Source organism: Phyllosticta citriasiana (genome assembly GCF_038021145.1).
Source record: "Phyllosticta citriasiana strain CBS 120426 chromosome Unknown IWZ02scaffold_2, whole genome shotgun sequence".
NCBI lineage: Eukaryota > Fungi > Ascomycota > Dothideomycetes > Botryosphaeriales > Phyllostictaceae > Phyllosticta > Phyllosticta citriasiana.
In genome coordinates this window covers 1,562,865-1,589,141 of record NW_027117279.1, presented here as the reverse complement: position 1 = coordinate 1,589,141, position 26,277 = coordinate 1,562,865, and the positions used below count along the sequence as shown (strand labels likewise).

General features: G+C 55.4%; 9 protein-coding genes across 9 annotated transcripts; 6 read left to right on the top strand and 3 right to left on the bottom strand.

Moving 5' to 3' along the window:
• Positions 1-123: 123 nt before the first annotated feature.
• Positions 124-1,793, bottom strand: IWZ02DRAFT_396115 (putative sorting nexin-4). Its single transcript, XM_066765586.1, has 2 exons — positions 1,599-1,793; positions 124-1,504 (listed from the first exon to the last, which is right to left on the bottom strand). Exons 1-2 carry the CDS (start codon positions 1,707-1,709, stop codon positions 344-346), a joined length of 1,272 nt encoding a protein of 423 aa, XP_066626278.1. The 5' UTR covers positions 1,710-1,793; the 3' UTR covers positions 124-343.
• Positions 1,794-2,127: 334 nt separating this feature from the next.
• On the bottom strand, positions 2,128-2,983 carry IWZ02DRAFT_371251 (adenylate kinase-like protein; the record flags this gene model as incomplete). The annotated part of the gene is made up of 2 exons (XM_066764551.1): positions 2,128-2,765; positions 2,824-2,983. 2 exons carry the CDS (start codon positions 2,981-2,983, stop codon positions 2,128-2,130), a joined length of 798 nt encoding a protein of 265 aa, XP_066626277.1.
• Positions 2,984-3,861: 878 nt separating this feature from the next.
• IWZ02DRAFT_370309 (LETM1-like protein-domain-containing protein) lies at positions 3,862-5,542 on the top strand (the record flags this gene model as incomplete). Its single annotated transcript, XM_066764491.1, has 3 exons — positions 3,862-4,434; positions 4,484-4,762; positions 4,811-5,542. 3 exons carry the CDS (start codon positions 3,862-3,864, stop codon positions 5,540-5,542), a joined length of 1,584 nt encoding a protein of 527 aa, XP_066626276.1.
• An 858-nt stretch (positions 5,543-6,400) lies between these two features.
• On the top strand, positions 6,401-7,245 carry IWZ02DRAFT_487560 (uncharacterized protein; the record flags this gene model as incomplete). The annotated part of the gene is made up of 2 exons (XM_066769385.1): positions 6,401-6,716; positions 6,782-7,245. The coding sequence occupies 2 exons, from the start codon at positions 6,401-6,403 to the stop codon at positions 7,243-7,245; spliced, it is 780 nt and encodes a 259-aa protein (XP_066626275.1).
• Positions 7,246-7,988: 743 nt separating this feature from the next.
• Positions 7,989-11,695, top strand: IWZ02DRAFT_442476 (alpha-mannosidase). Its single transcript, XM_066766963.1, has 5 exons — positions 7,989-8,217; positions 8,297-8,805; positions 8,855-10,119; positions 10,171-11,083; positions 11,135-11,695. Exons 1-5 carry the CDS (start codon positions 8,066-8,068, stop codon positions 11,572-11,574), a joined length of 3,279 nt encoding a protein of 1,092 aa, XP_066626274.1. The 5' UTR covers positions 7,989-8,065; the 3' UTR covers positions 11,575-11,695.
• Positions 11,696-12,012: 317 nt separating this feature from the next.
• Positions 12,013-15,690, top strand: IWZ02DRAFT_487558 (armadillo-type protein; the record flags this gene model as incomplete). The annotated part of the gene is made up of 2 exons (XM_066769384.1): positions 12,013-12,022; positions 12,077-15,690. 2 exons carry the CDS (start codon positions 12,013-12,015, stop codon positions 15,688-15,690), a joined length of 3,624 nt encoding a protein of 1,207 aa, XP_066626273.1.
• A 2,578-nt stretch (positions 15,691-18,268) lies between these two features.
• On the bottom strand, positions 18,269-19,754 carry IWZ02DRAFT_396100 (transcription factor S-II, central domain-containing protein). Its single transcript, XM_066765585.1, has 2 exons — positions 19,191-19,754; positions 18,269-19,128 (listed from the first exon to the last, which is right to left on the bottom strand). The coding sequence occupies exons 1-2, from the start codon at positions 19,654-19,656 to the stop codon at positions 18,701-18,703; spliced, it is 894 nt and encodes a 297-aa protein (XP_066626272.1). The 5' UTR covers positions 19,657-19,754; the 3' UTR covers positions 18,269-18,700.
• A 186-nt stretch (positions 19,755-19,940) lies between these two features.
• Positions 19,941-20,651, top strand: IWZ02DRAFT_487556 (histone acetyltransferase subunit NuA4-domain-containing protein; the record flags this gene model as incomplete). The annotated part of the gene is made up of 3 exons (XM_066769383.1): positions 19,941-20,078; positions 20,131-20,343; positions 20,448-20,651. 3 exons carry the CDS (start codon positions 19,941-19,943, stop codon positions 20,649-20,651), a joined length of 555 nt encoding a protein of 184 aa, XP_066626271.1.
• A 1,019-nt stretch (positions 20,652-21,670) lies between these two features.
• IWZ02DRAFT_134959 (uncharacterized protein) lies at positions 21,671-22,781 on the top strand. Its single transcript, XM_066761667.1, has one exon. The coding sequence runs from the start codon at positions 21,866-21,868 to the stop codon at positions 22,490-22,492; it is 627 nt and encodes a 208-aa protein (XP_066626270.1). The 5' UTR covers positions 21,671-21,865; the 3' UTR covers positions 22,493-22,781.
• Positions 22,782-26,277: the final 3,496 nt, after the last annotated feature.

The window sequence follows — 26,277 nt, the reverse complement described above, 5'->3', positions numbered from 1 at the left end:
AGACCGCAAGGAGGACCGGGAGATTCTCACCGTAAAGCCTATCAAAAAGGAGCACACGTTATTACCGGTCTGAAAGCCAAGATACCGAACAGTGCGGTACTCGAATTGGAATGTTGTTACCTACCCACCCGCCTATCCTACCTTACCGTTCGCAGCCCCTTTTCCGCTGCTGATTCCGCCCAGTGAAACAAAAGAAGTGTTTGTCCCATTCGTGCCAAAAAAAAAAAAAAAAAAAAAAAAAAACCCCCAAACGCCAAAGGGTGAAGAGTGAAGCGAAAAAAGATGGATGACATGGGGAAGATGGTCGCCCATCCATCAGTAAGAACCGAGTACAGTCACCATGCTAAGCAGCGGCCGCGCCACTTTGTGCCTCCCTCTCCTCCTGCTCCATTTGCTTCAAAAAGGCTTCCCACGTCTCGACCGTGTTTGCGAAAAAGGCGACGTGCGCATCAGCCAAGTCACCGAGCGTGTCCTTGAACTCGAGCGCCTTGATGCGTTCAAAGTCGGCCACCTCTTTGACCGTCTGCTCGTCAAAGGCCTCGGTCGTCTTCTTTGCGCTTTCCACCTCGGTCGTGAGCTTCTCGATTTGCAGCTCCAGCTTCCGGACCCGATCTCGCCGGCTTTGCTCGTGGTCAACGCCGCGAATGTCCTCGACCTTGGCCCGCAGGAAGCCGGATGCCCCGAGGCTGGCTGTCGATGATGCGCTGGCCAGTGTGTCGCGGTCCGCGGCGGCCTTTGTGAGATAGTCTGTTAGAGACTCAAAGTCGAGTTGCTTTTGCTCGCGGGTCTTGAGTAGGGCCTTGACCGCGTCAATGTAGGCGTCCATGTCGCGCAGGGAGCCGAGGTAGTCGTGCTCGGTGTGATTGTGAAGGGCGCGCAGCCCTTGGCTCGTCATCTCGACGCTGGTTGCGAAGCTGGTAAGCGGCTGCTCGACGCCCTGCTCCAGCGCAACCAGCTTTTGGCATTGCGCAGCCAGTTCCGCATAGTCGCCGGCAATGTCGCCTTGACGCCGCGCGACACGGGCCACTACTTTTTCAACCAGACCCAGATCCTCGTCCAGCTTGTCCGCGCGGTCCCGCACGTCGAGGAAGCGCTTGTCCGGCTTGTGCACCTTGCTGAAGGCACCCATCAATGTGTCTGTGAAGCTGTCAAACACGCCGCCCGAGGCCTGATCTGCCCCAGCACCGCTAAGGCTGCGCGTCGGCCGCGCGCGCATCGTGCTGTTCCAGTCGCTGCTCTCGAGGAAGAGGAGCAGTATCGCCGAGCGGCGCAGCACCGGGTGCAGCGTTATCCTCTTCAAGAAGCGCCGCAGCGAGCTTGCCCTTCGTTGGGTGAAGTCGGGGCCGAAACGATCGCCGCGGACGTACTCCATCTTGTGCTTGTCTGGCAGCGGCGGGACGGCGCATTGCGGGTACTCTTTGCTGAGAGTTTTCCAAAGGAACACAAAGTCGGTAAAGCGTCTTCTGACGGAAAATTCTGAGCGCTGGAATGACTGAAAGTCGCTCTGAGGAACGAGGCAGACGAGTTAGCTTGCAGTGGGTTCCCAGGCAGAGTGGTGAGGCAGCCGGGACAGGGCAATCGATGGGTGGTGGGCTTACTCTGGTAGTAACGCGATATGATATGTAGGCATCCTTAGTGCCGTCATTCTCCTTCTGGGGCTTGTCGACATTGCATTCGAGCGTGCCCTCATTGAAGTCGGAGTCGGCCATGGTGGTTTAAAGATGATTGGACGTGAGAGTTGCGATGGTCTGGAGGTGGTGGGTGAGCATTGAAGCTGGAGAGCTGCGGGTCCCAGGGCTGGCAGGTTGTGGTCCGTGCTGTCACAATGACGAAGGAACGGGCGGGCCTGGAAATCTGCTGCTGCTGCTGCTGCGCTGCGCTGGGCTGGCATCCAACGCGTCCGCAGTCGCAGTGGCCGTTGCAGCAGGTACAAGTATTCCTTTTGTGTGTGATTTTGATCGCGCATGTGCTTATTATTATTCATGATAATTTGTGCGCCAGATCTGGCCTTGTTCGTAACGGTACTGTACACTAGCATCTCAAAACAAAAAGATCAAGGCCTGCTTTGCGCGGCCATTTCAACTCCAGACTCCAAGCTTAACGACAGACAGTTTCTTGTCCCGTTGGTTACACTGAGAATCGCTTCTCGAATTCTTTGAACAGCTTTGGGCTGATCTCGTCGCTACTGTTCCCCTCGACCTCCCACAGCACGCCCTTTTGACCATAATGCTCCAAAAGCGGGAGACTCGTCTCTTCAAATTTCTTGAGCCTGGTAGTCCAAATTTCCGGGGAGTCATCGGCGCGCTTGGTCAGAGGCTCCCCAGTGACATCATCCCTGCCTTGGACCTTGGGCGGATTGAACGTCGTGTTGTAAACCCTGCCAGAGGGCTCGTGGACCCATCGGTTGCAGATGCGATCGAGGATGACAGAGACAGGCGTCTTGATATTGACGACGAGGTTGATGGGAATGATTTCGTCAATCTGTCTGGCCTGCTGGGCAGTGCGGGGGAAACCGTCCAAGATGAACGAGGCCGTGGGGCACTCAGAATAGTTGTACTTGGACGCAGGAAAGGGCGAAGGAATGAAGACGTCGTCTACCGTGTCGGCGGGAACGTCGGCCTCGGGGGTGGCATAGTTGACACTGTAGGGCCTGATGGTGTCGGGGACCAGCCAACCGCGCGTCGAAAGCTCGTTGATGATCAAGCGCACCATCATGGCGTCAGGAACCAATGCGCCCGTCTTGATCTTCAGCTCGGCCTGGATGCCTGGGGTCGCGTGAAATGTCAGCAGCGGGACAATGCCGAGGACGAGCACGCGACTTACCGAGCGGAGTGCGGTTGCGGACATTTGTGCGCAGCAGGTCGCCGGAACTGATCGAATTCAACTGGGGGAAGCGCTTCATGAGGCGCTCAGACTGAGTGCCCTTGCCCACGCCCGGCGCGCCTACGAGGATGATGCGCGCGGCTCTGGAGAGGGGCTGCATTCTGACGTGATGAGAGCGACAGGAGATCGATTGAGGACGAGACGGGCGCGGGGTGCCCGAGGGCTGCGACGGCCTGCTGCGACCGAGGTGGGTACACGAGATGGCTCAAAGGGTCCGAGGAGAATGATGGGAAGCTGGGTCAGGGAAACATGACGATGAAGTGGGTAGAGACGAGAGCTTGGGTAAGGTACATGTAGGTTGACAGGTGGGAGTTGACTCGGTGGGCAGAGGACAAGCCTCCGGACGCCGAGTTTGGTGGGGAGAGGCAGAGAAGGCGTTGAGATGCCAAGCAGGGAAGGGGACCGTGGGGCAGTCAGCCAGCCAGAGACCAGCCGCGCAACCTAAGCGTCGCTCGCGGGACCCGGACCTCGACAGGAGCCAGGCGGATACCGTGAGCCAAGTTGCAATTGGAGATGGAGAGAACGAAGAGTCTGGGGATTGGAGTTTGGCAGAGGTCACTCTTTTGGCTTCCTTCGTCTTCCTCGGTTCGTTCCTGACCTGAGTCGGCCGGGGCGTCAGGTACCGTTACCCACAGCGACCACGGCACCACTTCGTCCGCCCGGGCTGTGCCAACTGTGGCTCCTGTGCGTCCTCTGCCCAATCGCCGGGCGGTCTTCTCGAAACGTGACGAACAACGCGCCAAGCTCGACTGAGGTGGTGGCTGTCCGCCCTTGTACCTGGCTGATGATCTTTGCGGCTGGCCCGTTTCTGTAACCTTGCTCTTCTTTCTCTTCCATCCAACCTCCCTTCTCCATCCCACATACATCTCCTCTCCTTTCCACCACAACCACCTGTATCCGACCTCTTCTCATCCACGCGACCTCTTCGCCGTCCCCGAGCCAGCGTCCCGCTCCCTTCTTGCTTGAGCCTGGCTCAGCATGTCTCTCAATCGCTCCGCGACCCGCATCACGCCTGTCCTCCTCAGAGGTGCCTCCAGGCCTTTGCGGAGAACCCCACGCTCTCTTCCCAAGGAAGTCTCGGCTCTTGCCATCTTGATCCCGCGCCTGGCCTACTCTACCGAGCCCTCGACGTCATCACAATCTGGCGGACAATTCCCCCCTCCTGGCTTCAGTGCAAAGGAGGCCAAGAAGCCCTTGCCAAAAGATGAGCAGTCGGAACATCCTCTCAAGGCTCAGGTCGATGAGGAGACGCTGAACAACCTCAAGCAGCCCAAGGATCAGCCCACTGCGCAGTCCAAGACAATGGCGGAGGAGCACCAAAGTCTGACGGAGCTCGCGGCGGAAAAGGCCAGCTCCAACGAGTCAAAATCAAAGGAGCTGGCGAAAAAGGACGAGGAACACAAAAAGCTCACCATCTGGCAAAAAGTCAAGAAGGAAGCTAGTCACTATTGGGATGGAACAAAGCTGCTGGCGACTGAAGTAAAGATTAGTACAAAGCTGGCTCTGAAAATGGCCGCTGGTTACGAATTGACTCGCCGCGAGAACAGACAGGTAGGTTTCGCAAAGAGGAACGGCTCTGTCACTACTGACATCGCTGAAGCTTCGCCGCACTGTCCAAGATTTGGGTCGCCTCGTGCCCTTCTCCATGTTTGTCATTGTGCCATTTGCCGAACTTCTCCTGCCAGTTGCGCTCAAGCTGTTCCCCAACATGCTGCCCAGCACGTATGAAGGCCAAAAGGCCAAGGATAGCAAGATGACGAGCCTTCGCGCAACGCGAAAAGAAGTCAGCGACTTCCTTCGCCAGACTCTTACAGAGACTGGTCTGCCAGTGAGCGCTGTCAACGCACAGCGCGAAGAATTTACCGAGTTCTTCCGCAAGGTTGGATACACAGTTCGAGTTGCTGGTCGGTAAACTAATCGACTCTAGATCCGCACCACTGGCGAGTCGCCAACCCAGGCCGATGTCATCAAGGTCTGCCAGATCTTTAAGGATGACCTTACTCTCGACAACCTCTCCCGCCCCCAGCTGGTTGCAATTTGCCGGTACATGAACTTGAACACCTTTGGAACCGACAACATTCTCCGCTATCAAATCCGCCACCGCATGCGTCAAATTAAGCGTGACGACAAGATGATCTTCATCGAGGGCGTTGACTCGTTGTCCGTTCCGGAGCTCCAGAATGCATGCGCAAGCCGCGGTCTGCGCACTCACGGCATGAGCCCCGCCAGGCTGCGTGAAGATCTGCAAACCTGGCTGGAGCTCCGCCTTAAGCACCGGGTTCCTTCCACGCTGTTGGTTCTCAGCAATGCCTTCATGTACAGCCAGGGCAAGGATACCGAGATGGAGACGCAAATCGATGCCCTCAAGGCCGTGCTTTCCAGCATTCCCGAGGAGCTTTTCCACGAAATCGAGCTTGAGGTCCACACCGCTGAGGGCGCTGCCACCAACAAGCAGCGTCTCGAAGTCCTCAAGGAGCAGCAGGAGCTCATTGACGAGGAAAACGAGCAGCTCGAGATTCGCAAGTCCGCTCGTGCAGCAGCATCTCCCAAGGATGACAAGGACATTGATGAGAAGGAGGACTCTGAAGAGTCGAAGCCCTCTGAGGGCAAAGAGGCAGAGGCAAAGAAACCTGAGCAGGAAGCCGAGAAAGCCAAATAGAGTCGTTCCTTTTTGTACATAGATTTAGCCCTGCTCAATGAATGAATGCTCCCGCTCAACGTGCCAATCAGACATGACTACCAGCCTGCCCACAGTTTGCATTGAATTGTCTGCTTGCAAGCAATCACAGTGACATTGAGCGCGCAATTTCTTGTGAGACGCGTTGAATGCGCCAGTGATGATATTTTGTAGCTGAGGATTGCATACACTGCATGGTCGAGTCTGGGACTGGCGAGGATTTTCCGGATCGATCAATTCTTCGAAAATAAAGCCAATGACACCAGTGAATTTGTTGCTGAGCTCCTTGGGTGCTTGCTGTTGAAAAACGGTAAGTGTTGGACAGCGCCAGCTTGAATTCTTCGACGGGAAGACAGTGCTAATGTTACAATCTGAGGCTTCGCCGTGCTTGTTTCAGAGAATGTCCATATTTGCACATCACAGCAGTAAAGGCTTTGGGTTTGTTTGTATACAATGCGACGCGTGTTCGCAGAGGTGCGTCGCCCTCGATGCTGCACAAGAGCCGCAACACCATGCCAAGCCTTCCACTTGTCGCGATGCATCTGCAGAAGCAACGCTGTCTCTCATAACATTCTGGAATTTCCATTGGATCCTTTATAGCCCCAACTCAGCTTGCATTGTATTGTAATCTTGCCTGCGCCTGCCTGCGCCTGCCCATCGCCCCCAGCAGGAGGTAAATGCGCCCATCTTGTCTACGCCCACGCCCACGCCCAGCTGCTCCATAGCAACCGTAGGCGCACCGAGGACCCGCCTAGCAACAGGCTTCGGGTGAATATAAAATCTCGAGCCTCCACCACGAACCTCTTCCTCTTCTTTCTTCTCCACCACTTGGATTTCATCATGGACTTCATCAGATTTTCGCCGCTGTTCCCCTCGGAGCTGCGTCAGGGTCTCCCTAGCGCCCTCTACTTCCTTCTTCTCGCCTTTGCCTTCAAGGCGCCGAGCGTCCCAGTGGCGCGACCGCGGTTTGTCCCTTGGCTGCAGCCGCCACCCTCAGCCTTCGCATTCGTCATGGTTTTGGCGATACTGGTCGTCGTTTTACCGTTCCTCGCGTCCTTCTTCAGCAAAACCTTTATGGTTGGCAAGATTCTCTGGGAAGGCCGCCATCCTCTGCCGCCGCAGCCACTCGGACTGGACGACCTCGTCCTGTTGACTCGTAAGTGATACACTTGATGTTGTTTCTATGGATGCCTCTCTTGCAAGACTGACGAGATCCGGTAGCAATCCCGCCCAGGTTGCCAACTCCTCAGTCATCGGACGCCGAACCTCGTGACAGGCCCGCCAACTCAGTCAGTCTTGACCCTGTTCCGACGCCTGCGCCCACGCGCAAGGAGACCGACTTCGACTCGTTTGATCGTGCTCATGACGGACTGGACTTTCGACAACCCCCCGATGAGCTGTACTGGCACTGGAAAGAACGCGTCATGACCGAACTTTCCAAAGGACACGCCAAACGGGAACTCCGCGACATTGGACAACGCGACTCGGAGGGCGACGTGGAAATGGAAGACGCCCCCGGCAAAAAGGTCCGCTGGAATCCCGATTTGACTGCCGTTCAGCTCTTCGACCGAATTCCCGACAAAGTCTATGACCACTGGAACTTTTGCGTGCTCCCAGAACTCATCGAGCAGCCGCCTCAGCTTCGGCCAGTGTCTAGAGAGCCTTTCGACGGCAGCATGCGGTGAACGGCGACCAGTATCGCCAACCATTTGTCTCAACCCTCATGACCACTCAAGGCCACGGTTAGAGGACGGCTGTGGGATTTCGCCCCCAAGCTTCGTCCAGGGGTTCCTTTGAACTAGTAGGCGTAATGCCGAACGTATGGAACATTTTGTCCGGGTGTAAGGGCAAGTTCGACGTCAGAATCGACCCGGGGCCGCGAGACCAGGTCATCCATCCTCAGGACCAGCTGATACCATGTCCACGGGAGGCGTATGTGTTCACTCAAACTCGCAATGCTGATCCGCGCCAGATGCCCTAATCCGGTTTGGCATCACCTGGATGGTGGTTTGAGTTTACGTTTTGCCCAGTATGTAGCTTGACTGGAACAAACTTGCCTCAACTAACTTTGCTCTGTCCAGGACCTCGGCACCAACTGCCTAGACTGAATGGTAAGGTTGTGGTTCATGCTGACATTCTTTTGCAGGACACCAGCGAACAGCTCGCACTTCTACGCAGTGCTGGTGACTAGTAGCCTGTCTACGGACGGTGAAGCCAAGACGAGCTGATTTAGGTAGTGCAACGAAGAAGTTTATGCCGTCAAACCTTGTGCGTGCTTTTTCAGAATGGAGTGAGGTTGGACGTGCACTGACCTCGCTAGTGGCTGGGACCGGGGATGGGGCTGGCTCCTCGTCCCGTGGCGGAAGGCGGGGAAGGTTAGGTGATCCAAGCTCCCTAGCTCCTTGGGTGCTGCCCCAGAGCTGCAGCTGTCCAGGTCCTGCAGCTCCTCCATCACCTGTCCTCGATCCAAACCAAGCACATTTCAATCTGCGAGCTGCTCTCACCATGGGAGGAGAAACACACATCGCCATGGCCCCTCAGAAAGAATACCCAAAGCTTGCCTCCCGTCCGGTTGGCAAGCAGATCCATAAGATCTACCTCGATCGACTAAGGCAGTTCACTAGTGGAGGGCAGTACTATTCCCAAGGACTGTTACCGTACGCACCACGTCCATTGTTCGACCACATTTGACCGACCTCGGTCAACGCACGCCATCTCTTGCTAATTCTGCAACAGCAAAATAACGGACGGGCGCGCAACGGGCTCCGATCACGTCAAACTGTTCGTCTACTCGCCGCCCAACCTCTCCCGTCCTACCTTCAAGGAGGCAACCTCCCACGAATTCAGGCCCACCGAGGTTGGCCAGTCATTTGGTCCCAGTTGGGCCACGCACTGGTTTCGCATCCACTTGACCGTTCCTCCGTCTCTGAAGGACAAGGAGCACCTCGAGTTCCACTGGGATGCGAACAATGAGGGTCTCATTTGGACGGAAGACGGCAACCCGGTGCACGGGTTGACGGGCGGAGGTGAACGTACCGAATGGATCTTGCCTGACAGCTTCAGAGATGGCAAAGAGCACATCTTCTACATTGAAATGGCATGCAACGGAATGTTTGGAAACCCCTCCGGAGGCGACACCATCCAGCCTCCAAATCCCGACAGGTATTTCCGGTTGTCAACGGCAGACATTGTCGCAATAAATTTGGATGCCAGAGCGCTTTACATCGATTTCTGGATCATCGGAGGTTTGTCATGCGTCTTCCGCGAACTCTGGAGTAGGCTGACATGTCGTAGACTGCGCTCGAGAATTCCCTCAAGACTCCTGGCAAGAGCACGAGGCTCTCCAAGTCTGCAACAAAATCATGGACGCGTTCATTGCCGGAGAAGGCAGCAAGGAGGCCATCAAGGAGTGCCGCGAGATTGCCAAAACCTACCTTGGAGACAAAGTCGACTCGCCAGACATCTACGATGACCAGGAAGCGCTGATCAGCGCCATCGGCCATTGTCACATTGATACCTGCTGGCTCTGGCCGTGGGCAGAGACCAAGCGCAAGATTGTCCGTTCTTGGTCCAACCAGTGCGACCTCATGGATCGTTACCCGGAGCTTCGCTTCTGCTGTTCTCAGGCTCAGCAGTACAAGTGGCTGGAGCAGCTCTACCCATCAACCTTTGACCGCGTCAAGGCCAAGGTCAAAGAGGGAAAATTTCAGCCGATTGGTGGCAGCTGGGTCGAGCACGACACCAACATGCCCAGCGGCGAATCCCTTGTACGCCAATTCATCTACGGCCAACGCTTTTTCGAAAGCCGTTTTGGTCAGCGATGCTCCACATTCTGGCTTCCCGATACTTTTGGATACTCCACCCAGTTGCCTCAGATTTGCCGTCTTGCCGGCATGACCCGCTTCTTCACACAGAAACTGAGCTGGAACAACATCAACAACTTCCCGCATACCACCTTCAACTGGGTGGCCCTGGACGGCAGCCAAGTCATCTGCCACATGACTCCTGCGGAGACCTACACGGCGGAAGCTCACTTTGGTGATGTCAAGCGGAGTGTTGCCCAGCACAAGTCCATGGATCAGGATGCTTCATCCCTGCTTGTCTTTGGCAAGGGTGATGGTGGTGGTGGTCCTACCTGGGAGCACATTGAGAAGCTTAGGCGCTGCCGTGGAGTCGCTGACAATGCAGGACTTTTGCCACGCGTCAAGATGGGCGGCTCTGTCGACGAATTCTTCGCAAAGCTGGAGAAGAGAGCCGAGCAAGGCACCCAGTTTGTGACTTGGTACGGCGAGCTCTACTTTGAGTTGCACCGCGGGACATACACGACGCAGGCGAACAACAAGAGAAACAATCGCCAAGCAGAGATCATGCTCCATGATATTGAATACTTTGCTACTTTGGCGACGTTGAAAGATCTCCTTCCTGGGGACAACGGCACTTCGACCTACAAGTACCCGAAGCAGCAGATCGATGACATGTGGGAGGCGGTTTTGCTGTGCCAGTTCCATGATTGCTTGCCCGGAAGCAGCATCGAGATGTGTTACGACGATTCCGACGAGGTAAGGCGAAACTTGCTCGCCAAGATTGACTTTGCTGACGATGCGATCTAGCTCTATGCCAAGGTCTTCAAGACGGGCGAGAAGCTGTTGTCGGATGCCTTGCGAGTTCTCGGTTTCGACGATGATAAACCTGGCGTGGACAGCAAGACCCTTGCTCTGAATACCCTGGGCTGGCATCGCGAAGAGCTGACGAAGCTTCCAATCAAAACTTCCAAACCCCAATATGCTATCGCGAGCGGAGAAACTGGAGTGATGGAGACTGATTTGCTCACCTCTGCCAAGGAATCCACTGCTTCCATCAAGGAGGTGGAACCCGGTGTTTACGTGCTCTCGAACAACCAGTATCGCGTTCGCGTGGACAATGGCATCGTCACATCGCTATACGACATTGCGGCCGACAGGGAAGTCGTTCCACCGGGAGAGAAGGCCAACCAGCTTGTGATTTTCGACGACAAGCCTCTCTATTGGCAGGCTTGGGATGTCGAAGTGTACCACCTGGAATCAAGACAGGAGCTCAAGCCCACTCACAGCTCCATCTATGAGAGCGGCCCTCACAAGGTCTCGGTCGTCACCGAGACAAAGATCAGTGACAAGAGCTGGGTTAAGACGACCATCAGTCTTGCTGCTGTCGTCAATGACCAACCCAGCTATGTCGCGATGGAGAGCGAGGTCGAATGGCGTGAGACCATGAAGTTCCTCAAGGTGGAATTTCCAGTTGACGTGGTCAACAATGAGGCCAGCTACGAGACGCAGTATGGAATCATCAAGCGCCCGACGCACTACAACACCACTTGGGATATGGCCAAGTTCGAGGTTTGCTGCCACAAGTGGGCTGATCTGAGCGAGGCTGGATACGGTGTATCCATCCTGAACGACTCCAAGTATGGCTTTGCTACCTGCGGAAATTTGATGAGATTGAGCTTGTTGAGAGCACCCAAAGCACCTGATGCTCACGCAGATATGGGTAAGTGAACAATCACAGGGGCATCAGATTGAAGGCTAATCAAACCATTAGGTCGGCACCACATTCGCTATGCCATATTGCCTCACGCTGGGCCACTGTCTTCAACGACAGTCCGCACAGCCTACAACTTCAACAACCCGCTGAAGATGCATTCACACCCTTCTCCTGAAAAGGTGTCCAAACTCCTCTCGTCAATTCAACTCGGCGGCTCTCCGGCCCTTGTGCTCGACACCGTCAAGCGCGGCGAGGATGATGAGGATGTTTCGCGTGGAGAGCTGCCAACCCGTCCTGGCAGGAGCATCGTGCTCAGGATCTACGACAGCATGGGTGGCAAAGCTCGAGGTTTTATCAACTGGGGTCAGCTGCCGGTGCGCAAGGTTGTAAGGACCAACGTGCTCGAGGACGATGGCGAGGAGCTGGAAATCAAGGATGGCAAGGCCAAGATTGAACTGAGGGCGTTTGAGGTCGCCACTTTTAGACTGCAGCTCTAAGCGATGCTTGAGGGGATTCTGGAAACAAGATTGCAGAGATAGATTTTAATGGCAGCTTCGTATACGATTGTATGTTTGGAGAACTGGCAGTACCCATAAATCCTTGGGCATGATGTTTCATAACATCGTGTAAGTGACTGCACATGATTTGAAATTCGTGTAAAACAGCCTTGATTTAGACTGGCGGCTATGCTTTCGTGAGGCATGAAAAATGGGCGGGAAAATCGTGAACCCACCGAGTGATGTAAGAGGACTAGCGTGCTCTCGGCACCGGCGCCCGCTGACCTCGCCGCTTGGCCTCCGCCTAGAACTTCACAACCCACCGACTCTGCTATCCCCGACTCACCCGTCGCCCAACCGCTGCCCATAAATGTCGGCGGCCTAATTTGCTCACGGCACGAAGCGCTCTCCGGATCATCATTGTCTCCATCCGCCAAGATGTCCGACGGTACGTCGATGGTGCGCGATACTATCCCGTGGCGCATTACTGACAAGCTGGCAGCCGACTTCGAAACGATCAAGCGTCTGCAGCAGGAGCGCAACGCAGCGGCTGCAGGGAAGAAAGGTTCAAAGACTTTCGACCCGGCTAACCAGAGGACTGACAACTCGACGAAGGCTTCGCTGACGGAAGCGCTCGACACCGATCTCTACGAACGCAATGGATCCAACAAGTATGACGGCTATCTTACGTCCATTCCGGCCCACGACGATGAGATGGATGAGGACCAGGACCAGGGTCGCAGGCTCGTCGGACAATACACGGCCACCAGGGCACAGATGGACGAATTCGCTCACGGCGGGGCCGAGGAGGATGATATCCTGATGGACAAGGAGAAGCAGGCCCAGATTGCCTCGCGTGAGACCGACTATCAGAAGCGGCGGTTCGATCGTGGCGATGGCAACGAAGGCCTGACATACAAGGAAATCATGCAAAAGCGCCAACTCGAGGAAGAGGAAGAGCGCGTGCGGAAACTCATTGCAGACAAGCAAGCCAACGGAGAGAACGGGACCACGGAGCACCAACCCATCCTGAAAGATGGAGCCGAGAATGGTGAATCGGGCTCAGCAGCTCCTGGTCGCAAGCGCAAGAAACGCTGGGACGTCTCGAGCGAGCAGCCTGCAGCCGAGGAAACAAACGGCGTCAACGGTGCTGCTGCCCAGGCTGACGGTGCTGGGGCGAAGCACTCCAGATGGGACCAGACTCCTGTGCCTGGACAAGACGATGCTCCAAAGCGCAGATCTCGTTGGGATCAAGCTCCTGCTCTGGGAGCTGCCACTCCAGTTGCCTCTGCTGGCATGGCGACGCCTATGCACCCGTCTCAGACTACCGTCTCGTACGCCTTTGGCATGGATATGAGTGGCCGCAACGCGCCTCTTTCTGATGAAGACCTCGACGCCATGCTTCCCGGAGAAAAAGACGGTTACGTCATTGTTCCACACCCTCCTGGCTATCAACCGCTGATCCGCGTTGCCCCCAAGAAGGTCGCAGCTACTCCAGCGCCCTCAAGCAGCCTGGCAGGGGGCTTTATGATGCAAGAGCCGGAAAGCGCCAAAGCACTTGGCAAGCAGTTGCCAAACGAAATCCCTGGTGTCGGTGAATTGCAATTCTTCAAGGAGCAGGACATGGCGTACTTTGGCAAGCTCATGGACGGCCAGAACGAGGATGAGCTAAGCATGGAGGAGATGAAAGAGCGCAAGATTATGCGTTTGTTGCTCAAGGTCAAGAACGGTACTCCGCCGATGCGCAAGACGGCCCTTCGTCAGCTTACCGACAACGCGCGCAGCTTCGGAGCCGGCCCGCTGTTTAACCAGATTCTGCCCTTGCTCATGGAGAGGACACTCGAGGACCAGGAGCGCCACTTGCTGGTCAAGGTCATTGATCGTATCCTTTACAAGCTGGACGACATGGTTAGACCATACGTGCACAAGATTTTGGTCGTCATTGAGCCCCTCCTCATTGACCAGGACTACTATGCTCGTGTTGAGGGTCGCGAAATCATTTCCAACCTCGCAAAGGCTGCCGGTCTTGCCCACATGATTAGCACGATGAGACCGGATATTGATCACCCGGATGAATACGTCAGAAACACAACTGCCAGAGCCTTTGCAGTGGTCGCCTCCGCTCTAGGTATCCCTGCACTTCTCCCTTTCCTTCGTGCTGTCTGCCGCAGTAAGAAGTCGTGGCAGGCTCGTCACACTGGTGTTAAGATTGTTCAGCAGATTCCCATCCTCATGGGTTGCGCCATCTTGCCGCATCTCAAGGGCTTGGTGGATTGCATTGGAGACAATTTGAACGACGAACAGGTCAAGGTCCGTACGGTCACCGCTCTGGCCATAGCTGCCCTTGCTGAAGCCGCCAACCCCTACGGTATCGAAAGCTTCGACGACATTCTGAATCCGCTGTGGACTGGTGCCCGCAAGCAACGTGGCAAGGGTCTCGCTGGTTTCCTGAAGGCCGTTGGTTACATCATCCCCCTAATGGACGAGGAGTACGCCAATTACTACACAAGCCAAATCATGGAGATTTTGCTGCGCGAGTTCTCCTCGCCGGACGAGGAGATGAAAAAAGTCGTCCTCAAGGTTGTTTCCCAATGCGCAAAGACAGAGGGTGTTACTGCCGGCTACCTGAAGGAAAATGTGTTGAACGACTTTTTCAAGAGCTTCTGGGTGCGCCGCATGGCTCTTGACAAGAGAAACTACCGCCAAGTGGTTGAGACGACCGTTGACCTCGGTCAAAAAGTTGGCGTCAGCGAGATTGTCGAGAGGATTGTCAACAACCTCAAGGACGAGAGCGAGCCGTACCGCAAGATGACGGTCGAGACTCTGGAGAAGGTCATCGCCAGCTTGGGTGCTGCCGACATTGGCGAGAGATTGGAGGAGCGTCTTGTTGACGGTATCCTTCACTCCTTCCAGGAGCAAAGCATCGAGGACGTTGTCATGCTCAATGGTTTCGGCACAGTAGTCAATGCTCTTGGTCAGCGTTGCAAGCCATATCTTCCGCAGATTGTCAGTACCATCCTTTGGCGGTTGAACAACAAGTCCGCAACTGTGCGGCAACAAGCAGCCGACTTGGTGTCCCGCATTGCTCTCGTCATGAAACAGTGTGGCGAAGATCAACTCATGGGCAAGCTCGGCACTGTCCTCTACGAGTACCTCGGTGAAGAGTACCCCGAAGTGCTTGGTTCTATCCTTGGTGCATTGAGGTCCATCGTCACCGTCGTAGGTATCCACCAGATGCAGCCACCCATCAAGGACCTTCTACCGCGTCTGACGCCCATCCTGCGTAACCGTCACGAGAAGGTCCAGGAGAACACCATCGACCTTGTTGGTCGCATTGCCGATCGTGGTCCTGAAAGCGTCAATGCACGCGAATGGATGAGAATCTGTTTCGAATTGCTTGACATGCTCAAGGCTCACAAGAAGGGCATTCGCCGTGCCGCCAACAACACCTTTGGTTTCATTGCCAAGGCCATTGGTCCGCAGGATGTCCTCGCCACTCTTCTCAACAACCTCCGCGTGCAAGAGCGTCAGTCTCGTGTCTGCACGGCCGTCGCCATCGGCATCGTCGCCGAGACGTGTGCGCCCTTCACCGTCCTCCCGGCCCTCATGAACGAATACCGTGTCCCTGAGCTCAACGTCCAGAACGGTGTTCTCAAGTCGCTCTCTTTCCTCTTCGAATACATTGGCGAAATGGCCAAGGACTATGTCTACGCCGTGACGCCGTTGCTTGAAGACGCCCTCATCGACCGCGACCAAGTGCACCGACAGACGGCCGCTTCAGTCGTCAAGCACGTCGCGCTCGGCGTCGTGGGACTGGGCTGCGAAGACGCCATGGTGCACCTGCTCAATCTCCTCTTCCCCAACATCTTCGAGACAAGCCCTCACGTCATCGACCGCATCATCGAGGCCATCGAGGCCATCCGCGTCGCTGTCGGCATGGGCACCGTCATGAATTACGTCTGGTCCGGCCTGTTCCACCCCGCCCGAAAGGTTCGCGTCCCTTACTGGCGCTTGTACAACGACGCCTACGTCCATGCTGCTGATGCCATGGTGCCATACTTCCCAGACTTGGGCGACCCCGAGACGGAGAGGCACGAGTTGATGATTGTGCTTTGAGCGGCTTTTGCTTGCTTGCTTGCTTGCTTGCTTGCCGCACGATGATGGATAGGGGGAGACTGCGGGAATGGCTTTTCAGATCCTTGGTGCTTTACTCTTTAACACATATACTTCGTTTATGGAATTGTTTGGCGAATCGGCGCGCGCTTTTCTGATCAGCGGCGGCGGCGATGGACAGGCGGGCGGACGGTGTTGGTGTTTTTGGGCGCTTTCTCTCTCTCTCCCTCTCTCTCTCACTTTTTCTCTATACACACAAAGCTTCTTGTAGGCGAGTTTCATTCGGCTACTGTATTCCGTCTTTCAATTTTCCAAAGTGGCGTGCGTCCGTGCGTGCGTGGTGAGGCGAACAGAACACACAGAGAAGTGGTTCGTTTACTCGTTCGTTCGTTCGGAAGGGTTCGTCGGGTCGTATGTGCGTATGGATGGGTGGGATTGAATCGACGAATGGATGGTGCGAACAGTACGGTGTCATTCACCATTGAAAAAGTAACATAGCGGCGGGTTCGGTCGTTGTGATCGAATGAGTCCTGTTTTGTCGTCGAAAGCAAAGTGCGCGCTGCGCTGTCTTTTACTGTTGCGTATTCGTAAAAGTTCTGGTCTCGTTCTCGTGTTTACAGTACGGATATAGACGGATGGGTCGGTGGGTGGATGAATAAATGGTCTTGGGTATCCCACTTCGTGACTGCTAACGATGGTGATGTTCAACGACGCCTCCACGAAGACAGGCGAGGGCTAAACCACGGTGTGGCGACCTATTCTCAGACATATCGCAAAGTCTATTTTCAACACATGCGCGTGATCTACATTTCCTGATGCGGCTTCCATAGGAAGCAGCCATCGAACAGGCAGGAAGAAAAAAGTAAGGCACATAGGTAGCCAACCGACCGGCAAGAAACCAGTTCCTCATTGAGATGATTCCGGAACGAAGCACAACGCAGTCATTCAAGTGAAGTGTCCTTTGCAACTCGGCGTCACTCACACACCTGTGTGTGTTTAGAAGAAGGAAGGACCGAAGAGATTTTTATAGCACAGGAAAGTGGCGGTCAGTCTGCCTGCATCACTTGCTTGTGTGCTCGACACTGACTGATTATAGCTGACGCCGACGCGTGACTGTGTTAGGGCTGCTCCTGGCATGCTCCGACGCGTGACTATGTCATGGCTGCTCCTAGCACGCGCACCAACTATGGAAATCACGGGTAGAGAGAGCATGTGTCTAATTCCGGCACATGCGGTGTCGAGTCCGTGGTCCGTCAATTCAGTCTTGACGCTTTGAACGAGAGTCTTCAGCATCATCATTGACTGAAGTCGTAGATTGCACTTCGAAATCCTTGGATACTCATGATAGAGTTCGTGGAAGGTAGCGTGATCGTTGCGGTTTAAGAAGGGGGCAAAAGGTTTCCGCGCAGCGCAGAAAAGGAAGCAACAGTCACTTCTGAGATGGGAGAGTGCGCATACAGGATTGCTCGCACTGGACGACGAGGCGATTGCGAAGAGGAAAGAGAAGTTGGCCAGACGTCGTTATTTTATACCTGAAGACACGTCCCGATGTCGTATCAGCGCTGTGGCTTGACCCACTTCAGTCTCTGTCCACGGTACATGATGAATTGCGCCTGTAGTTGGAGTATTGGCGGATTGTGGGATTATACTCGTTGTGTAAATTGCTCCGCTCCTCTCACTCTATGGAAGCAACGGCGACGAAGTGAGTGAGTGCCAAAGGGGCGCATTCTTGAGCCGCATGAACACACTTGCGGGCTTCCTTGAATCATCAAAACAAGATACTTGCTCGGTTTTTTCGCCGCGGTCCGCATCTGCCGTTTTTGGGTCGGCCAAGAACTCAAAGATGCGCCTCGATGACGCCACCAGGGCGAAGCCAAATCATGAGTGTCGCCATTTTCCAAACGTTGATGCCGAGAATCACTGAATCGCGATGGACTCTCACGGCAACTAGTTAAAAAAGAGAAGACCTTGACAGCGTCACAGGGAGACAAGCGGCACAAGCCCGTACTGATCATCACTGGAGAACTGCCAACCCAGCGAAAAGAGTGAATGTCGACACCGGTTGGCAAGTCATCGAGCCTCGACGTCTGACGACGAGCATAAGTGGGACGTTGCGACCTCGACTCCCTTTGCACCAAGCGGATCGGGAATCACAAGCAGCAGCGGCGGTGCGCCGAATCCGCTTGGACGTACGGTTGAATACACGTGCTCGAAGATCTGGCGTCCTGGCTACAAGACCTTTCGGGGGAGACCGCCTGCCAAAGGCGCGACCAGACTTTCGACTGACTGTGGATTCACACAGCGAGGAGGTAAATTGGCACGAGAAGCCCGATTCGCTCACGATAGACTGTTCGGGGACGCTTCGGTGCCCCTTGGCGCACGCAGTCCCTTCCTCCCTCTACGTCTTCTTTTTCCTACCTGATGCTCTTCGATACTTCTCACAGTATACAAATGTTGATGCTGAACTGTAGCATTTTCATCCTGGTGTGTTGACCCTTAAGCCTGTAGAGATGATGAAAATGGCGCTGCACAATGAGATAGAATTGTTGCTAGGCCGTCACTTGCCTATTTTCATTCCGGAGAAAAAGCAAACTCGTCAATTGAATTTCTCTCCCCCAAGGATTGCAAGAAGCTAAGCTTGGGGTTGGAATTTTTATCTCTGAACTGTTGGGAGGAATCGACCCTGTGATCGTGTGCAAAAGACCAAGCAATTCCAGCTGGTAGCACGAGAGACGCACTCTAAGATCATTCAAAGGAGACCGAGCCAAGAATTCCGACACTTTCCATGCAACCGTCCCCGTTCCGCCTGCCGTGATTCGTTCCGGGCATGAACCCCTCCAGACTCCGCCTCGTCGAAAACTCCAATGCCTCTTCCGCCATAGAAAGCGCCGCTCTAGAAGTCAAGTCAGGCGGGCCGGCCTGCTTTGCTGGATGATGTCGTACAAGAAATGAGAGAACTTCTCTCCGTGGTATTAGTGGGTTGGTGGACGTGGTCCGTGAGAGAAAGAATAACTCATGAAAATTTCCACCGGTTGCCGCAGTTGGTGCACTCGCAAAAGGTCGTCATAGGTTCATCAGCAGACCGAGTTTGCGCCTGGCTGTAGGAGACCTTCTTTTGACCGCACTTTCCACAAGTCAAACTTGTACTGATGCTCTTCTCTGCGCGCGCAACCATTGCCTTGTTCAAATTTTCCTTTTCCAGACGCTCGGCCTCGGCGCGCTTCTCGTCGGACATGAGTTCCTCGCTTGTCATGACCACAAATTTTGCCGGAGGAATCTCGCCAGAGAGCACGCGACGGCGCAAGCCTGGATTCGACTTGTTTTTGAGGTTGAGGTATAGACTGCGCATGCGGTCCTTGTAAGCTGCGGAGGTCTCGGGCTGGTACTTGTTGAAGGCGGCAAGTTCGACGTCGCGTGCTACCGTAAGAACGACAGTGGGCACTACCAAGTTGGTCAGGTCAGTAACGCAATTTTCAGCGATGTGCACGTGTTGCTCGACATACTCTCTTCGGACATGAGCGCCAAGCCATCATACATAAGCTTTAAGCAGTTGTCGCGTGTCGCATTTCCAGTGACTTGGTAGTCCACGCCATCAGCCTTGACGCTGCGCTTCTCAGGCGGGACAGTGTGTTTAGGCTTTGGCTTCGCTGCAGGAGCTGGTGAAGCCGTTGCTGGTGAAGATGTGCCATTGACCTGCTTGGGCGTGGAGCCGCCTCCAGCCTTCTTTACGTCGCCGCGCCACTTTGATACTAGCTCGCTCGCCTTCCTCGCAACCGCAGCATCCTTGTGCGTCTTGAGCTTGTTGACCGTTATGCCGATTTTGGTGGAGCGCAGAAGGTCCTCGGTCGCTTGTACGCCGTCGCGCAAATCGTCCAAGAGCTTGATAAAAGACGAGCTCGGCTCGCCGCCGGCGGAAGCTTTCAGAATGGCATCGCCATGCTCCTTGACATCCTTGGCTTTCATGACCATCTTGGCGATTGATGCTTTTAGGACGTAGCGGTGAGGTCGACAGATGGAAGAGCGGCGCGAGGTTGGGCGCGACCAGAAGTTTAGACAAAGTACGTTCGTCGTTCCCGGAGATGAGGCAACTTCCGCCGCGGGGAACGCGCTAGCGAAGGCGGTCAGCGCCTGCCGTCGCGCAGCTCAACAACACCGCGTCACTTCCTGGATATTTCAACCCATCGCCATCCTGCCTCGCGTCGTCCAGCCTTCGAAACCTTTCCCGTCAATCTCACTGTCTCGACTTGTGAGCCATGGCCGAGAATGCACCGCCGGTCGACCCTGCCGCCAATGCCAACTCTGAGGCTACACGAGGCCTGCCATACCACGAAAAGCTCCGAAAAGACTTGCGAGATGCGTTGCAAAAGAAGCGGCTGCTAGATAATGCTCTGGTGGGTAAATATCGGAGAATTTTTCTTTCGAATGCTGATGCGCTTGGCCCAGAACAATCTTGAAGACACCATCTACCGCGCAGAAACGAATTACCTCGAGGAAACTACCGCTGGCAACATCGTCAAAGGATTCGATAACTACATTAAAGGCTCAACAGCTTCAACAGTGAGCAACATTGGCGGCGCAAATGCCGCACGGAGGAAGGCCGCAGTCAATGACCAGGACCGAATATTTAGTCGAAGCTCGCATAGCTTCTTGTTTAACGTAAGTCGCAACCGAATTCATCATCAATTTTGGTGGAACAGCTGGGCTCGAGTTCAGCTGGGCAGATCTTTGAGCCGATCTGGTGCCAATGATGTGTGCAGCAGGAATCCCCCGCAGGATCGGCGCAAACCACGCCCTCACACGCGCCTACACCGACGTCGTCATTCCCGAGCGCCCGCGAAAGCAATCATCCCACGCCAGGTAGCACGGCGAGTAAGGCTCCAAACAACAAGAAGCGCACATCCAAAGACGAAGACGACGACGGGAAACCTACCAAACGAGGGAAAATCACATATGGAAGAGACTAGCGAGGTGTGCAGTCAGCTGTTAGGTGTGAATGGCTTTTGGTCTGAGGCTGGCCAAAAAACAGATCGATGGTAACATGCCATTTGGCAGGCGTTAAACATTGGGAAACGGTGTTCAAAGGAGTGGCAGGAATCGGCTCTGATTTGATACCCCGGAACAGCATACCATGAGTACTTTGAAAACACGGCATGATGCTCTAAACCCACCAAGGTCTTTGCAGACCAATGCGCTGTGAGTGAAAGCCTGACCGGTGTGGGCGGCTGTGAGGCAGCGCAACGAGAGTGTCAATCCCATGAGACTGGGTATACCTTGATAACGAGAAGCGATAGAAAATAGGGGATTCACTGTGACGAAAAGCTCTCGAGGAGCGCAGACAGTGCCAAAGGGCAACAAGACGCATGGTCTCACGATGGGGAGACCACCACGAGGTCCGTCTACAAAGAGCAATCCGGGCCGTTGAACGAGACATTTTAGAGACTTAATCTCGCAGTTGGGACATGAGCCATCTGAGACAACTCCACAGCAGAAAGGCACAGCCCCTGGGGCACATGACGGGTATTGGGGGACTGATGGCCCCCCTTTTTAGGACGAGCATCAAGCATCCAAGCTCGACTGCGGAAACCGCTTTGGGCAATCACCTTGACCGACAGAGGAAATGGGATCCGCCCGGCGACATTTGGCGTTCCTGAAGATCACCTCGTGGCCGACATTGCCAAGTGGGATTGCAGATCTGGGGTGGAGGGAGGGAGAAGTCCCAAATCATCGACGTACCCCTGCCGCCTCTCACGTCCTCGTCGGTTTCGTTTTGGCTTTAGGGGCACCCTGACCCGGGGCACGCGCTCGAGTTTCGGAGGAGCTGCCAAGGAAGAAAGGACGAGCTCATCGGGCAAGCTGCCGAGTTCGCACCGTGCGAACAGTGCTGTTCAACACGAGAAATGATGCAAGCCACATGCACCGCTGGGAGGCCCGCAGGTGGAGGAGCGTTTGATTATTCTCGAGGGTAGCGCGCGTGCATGGACGGGCGAGGCGGAGGAGGAGGAGGAGGAGAACGAGGAGGGAGGAAGTGGTCTTGGTGTCGCCGCCGACCTGAGCCGAGCTCTGCTTCCCTTGGAATGTCACTGTCCACTCCATCGTCACCACGCTGCTACGAACGACCCTTTCTTCACCCCCATCCGACAAAGACACCGAACTTGGCTGACCCGGCCGTGTGGTTCAGATGATGCATTCTCAGGGTAGCCGACGCAGGCCTGTCACAGCAAAGCTTGACGGCTCACGACGACGACACGACGGGAATAAAGATGCAGGCGGGACACGTGCGCTGATATTCCGCCGTCCGTCCCTAATCCTCGGGCCGACAAGCAACTCCTCCCTCCTCACAACCAAATGTTGCCAACAAAGACTGCTGCTTGCCGGGAGCGACTCATTGGTCCGTCCGGCTCCTTTGCCACCTATCCCACCACCAACCAACCGTGCCTCGCGCAGACGCCGCAGGCTTGAAAACCGAATGAATCACGGCCAGCAAACACGTCGACGCAAGAGGTGGACCCCGTCAGAGAGAGCGCCAGGGCCCTCGTCCAACCATTCAATCGACTTCGGCTCGGCTGACGCGTACAACGGCGGTTGGGCTGCGGTCGATTCGTCTTGGCCCGCTCGAGCCAACCGCTCGACCTTCCCTCTGTGTTCGTCGTCTGCCTGCCTGCCTGCCTGCCTGCCTGCCTGCCTGCCTGCCTCCTCACATGCCGGCGCCAAGATGCTCGCACGCCAGCTGGCCAACGCACCTCCACCACAGTCAACGGAGCGGTTGGGTCGTGGTTGGTGGCTTGGCGGCTTCCCTGACTGTTGAATTAGGAGATGTAGCGCTTGAGTCGACGCATGGGGAGGGGGTGGGGGCATGGCTTGCGTCTGTCGTTGACCAGAACGATTGGATGAGCTTCATGAGATCTTTTCGAAGAACCGACCAAGCAATTTCGATGAGTCAAATGTCCTCTTCGACGTCGAATTTGTCCCAGAGTAGTCGAGCAGGTCACTTGAATCAAACCAGGACCAATTGCACTGCTGCAATACTCCCGACAACGATGAATGGTGAAGATGTCATTGCCCCAAGGTTGATAATAGATTGGACCCCATATGCAATAGATTGAACGGTATATTGCAACCACCACACCACACCCATGTGCTTCAGTAAAAGGCAGAAGGCACAGGCAGCAGCAAAAAGACGGCCAACAAGCCCCATCCTGGGTCAGACCTAATCATGTTGAGACTCTACTACACGTTCTCATCACCAACACCGCGTCCCCTGCGCAATCCTCATGTTTTCCTCACATTTCCTCCACACTTGCTCCGCGGTGCACGCAGGCCGCAAAGCACGCGAGTAATCATCTGCGTTCACCAGCAGGATTCATTTCTCATCTTTCCAATTACCCATACTTTATCCAAAGGCGGCTTATCCAGCCAAATTGGTTCCCCTATTCATCCCATCCCACCCCATCCCGTCCACCACCCACCCCATCTCCCACCCATCATCCCTACCCGCCTTACATCACCACCGTCAAAAATGCTTTCCCTTCCGTTCTCTGCCTGGACTGCGCCGGCCGCCCACGCGCCCGCCCGCCCGCGCGCACGATCCTCAATCTCCCGTCTCCAACAATGCAATCCCTACCTACCGCCATCCATCCCCATCCCATCCCATCCCATCCCTATCCATACAACAGCAGCAGAACAGCATCATCATTCAACCAACGTTCCTTGGCCGGCCGGACGACGCGAGTAGTGGTGGCGCCGGCTTCCCCTTGAACGGACGGATAATTGAGGCGCGCGCGTCCGACGACTGGCTAGACACTATTTACAACCTCTCGTTCAATGGTTTTGCGACGGCCGTTTCGCCATGCCGCTCAGCTGTGCTCAGCTCGGCTACTTTGGCATTTCGCATTGTTTGCCACGCAAGCAAGCAACCGAGTGAGCGAGCGCCCTGGGGGGACTGCAGAGATTTCTGCGCCGTGCATCCCATCGAATGGTCTCTCGTGCTCTGCGCTGTGGTGTCGGCTGGCTGTTCAGCATCATCGCAACATGTAGATGCGAAGGTAAGTACCTAGACGACAAGTGCCGAGGAAAATTGGAGGTACGTTCAGTCGACCGTGACGTGCGCATCGCGAACAGAGGACCGGGAGGACAACAACCACAAGAAAAAGATGACGAAAGCGACAAGTCTTGATCTCACCTACCGACAAGGACTCTCAGGGGTCATGGTGGGTGGCCGATAGCCGGGCATCGTTTGGTTGTCGGCCAAAAGAACCAAACAACGCGAACGAACGAAAAAACCGACAACGAACAAGCTTCATGAGCCTAGCGGCGTGGGCGCGCGGCACGGCGGGAGAGCAGCACCAGCAGCAACAGTGACGGATGGTGGCAGCATCAGCAGCGGGCGACATGCACCAGTCAAAAGAGAGCCAAGCGCAACGGGGACCGGGGCTGTAGGTCAGTAAGGAAGAAGGAGGAGGAGAAGGGGAAAAAAGTCTCATCGCCCGCACGACGACGGGCAGCAGAACGAAGTGAGCCAGCGGTTAACCCTGTCCGCTGGCAGTAGCGCAGCGACGGCGCAGCGTGCGTGAGGGGATGGTGGGGGGCAGGAGAGGGTGTCCCAGCCATTTGAACGCAAGCCATCCAGGTCCGTATTCTGGCGCAGCGTAAAAGTCTGCCCTGAAGGAGGGAGGGAAGCGTGTGGGAGAGAGGGCTTCTTCCCTGACTGCAGTGCTGCACGCTCCACAGCCGCAGGACGACATCAGCGTACAGCAGGCTGACAGGAGACATCCCCGCGACGGCGACAGCCTCTTCATCATCGCCCGCCGCGCTGCTCTTGGTTCCTTGCTCGCTCTTGAGCATATTCCTTTTTCAGGATCGTCTCTCTCATCCACGCTCTTTTTCGGCTGTGGCGCTGTTATTGTCGTTGATGTTGTTCTTCGCGTGTGGGTCGGACTGCGCACTGCTTCGCTGCTTGTTTAGTTGGCAATCGGATGCTACTTTTGGCCTGCCGGCTTGCTGCGCAATCGCCGATAAGATGTCACAACATTTTCTTGTCCGAAAAAGGTGCGCGGAGATGCAGGCAGGGCAGAAAAGTAGGTTGGTGTGTAGCTTTGAGCCAGACACGAGGCTAACTCTGTGCGCGAACGATCCGAGGCTTGGAGAGAGAGAGAAAGAAAAAGAAAAAAAAAAAAAAAAAAACAGGGAGCCTCCCGTCCTCCTGTCTCGCAACAGCCGCATGGGAGGCGGGTCGTGCCTCGTGAGTATCGCGAAATGACGAAGGGGCGTGGCCTGAGTAATGTCGTGAGGTTATCCAGAGTGTCGCTGTCGTCATGCTACATTGCCTCAGCTGTGCGGCATCGCAGCTTTGGTAGCCTCAGCTGCTGTGCTCGTCTCCCTGCGCTGCTCTGAGGGCGCCGTTGGGGTGGTTGTGGTGGTCGTCTTGGGGGTTGCAGTACCACCCTCCCTACCTTTCTTTGGTTGTTGCCCTGCTGCTGGCTGCATCACAAGGTCGCAAAGCCAACCGGCCAATCAGCGTCCATTTCTTTTTCCTCTATTTCCGCGCCAGTGCATTGCCCGTGAGGGACATGAGGCTAGGTAGAAAGATCATGCGACTGTAACCGCATCTGCGACGGCGTTTCTATTGGTCTGGTCGCTGGCTGGGTACACCTCCTTAAAAGGGATGCCAGTTGCGATGCAGCGTCCGGGTCGCAGTAGTGAAACGATGGAAGGCGGCATGCCAGTGGGAGTTTGCGTCGTCTTGGGAGCAGGTGAGAAGCGTGGATTGGCGAGAGCCAAAAATTGAGGGAAAGGACACCTCTGGCAGTTAAGACTACGGTAGCTGTTTGTCGCACGACCGACGTTCTTGTCCCCACATCAGCTCGTACGTACGTACTGCAACGGTGGTTCGCTAATGAAGAGGCAGCGATGATCAGGGTCCTGCTGCTCTGATGGATTGTGTGGAGGAACTGCACTGCCGCCGCCGCTGAGCCGTGAGAGAGGGCGAGTCAGTGCGCCACCACCCACGCGACGCCCAGCAGAGCCGTCAACGTCAACCGACGTTTAGCTTTAGAGTTGTCGGCCTGCCGTCACTCCAGGGCAGCAGAAAGACAAAAGAGATAGAGACCAATATAAGCTCATGCAATGACGGAGGACGAGAAAAACCCTGGCTCACTGAAAACCGGGGTCGCTTGTTCTCCCTTGTCGTCGCCCACAACAAGGTGGAGCAGAAGAAACGGACGAGAGAGTGGAACCGCGAATGGAAGTGTCAAGCACCGACTCAGCAAAGATCAGCCGGTCCCCTCATCTCACACACCTTCTGAACCTTTTGGCGTGGTACGGAGAACCAGGTGCAGCGACAGCAGTGGCAGCAGCAGACAGGCCGGGGGCCCTCGACCACGACAGCGACGGAAGCCAAGCTCGTCCCACTGACGCCACTCTGCGCAGCTGGACGCGCCGGGCCCGCGACGCCGCTGACGTTGACGCGCAGCCAGCCGCCGCGACCTCACCTCCGTCGACCTGTGTATGTTCGCCTTTGGCTTACGACAAATTTTGCCAGATAGAACTCTATTGCTTGCTCTTCACGAGCCGGAGATTAGCTTGCCTTCTGCG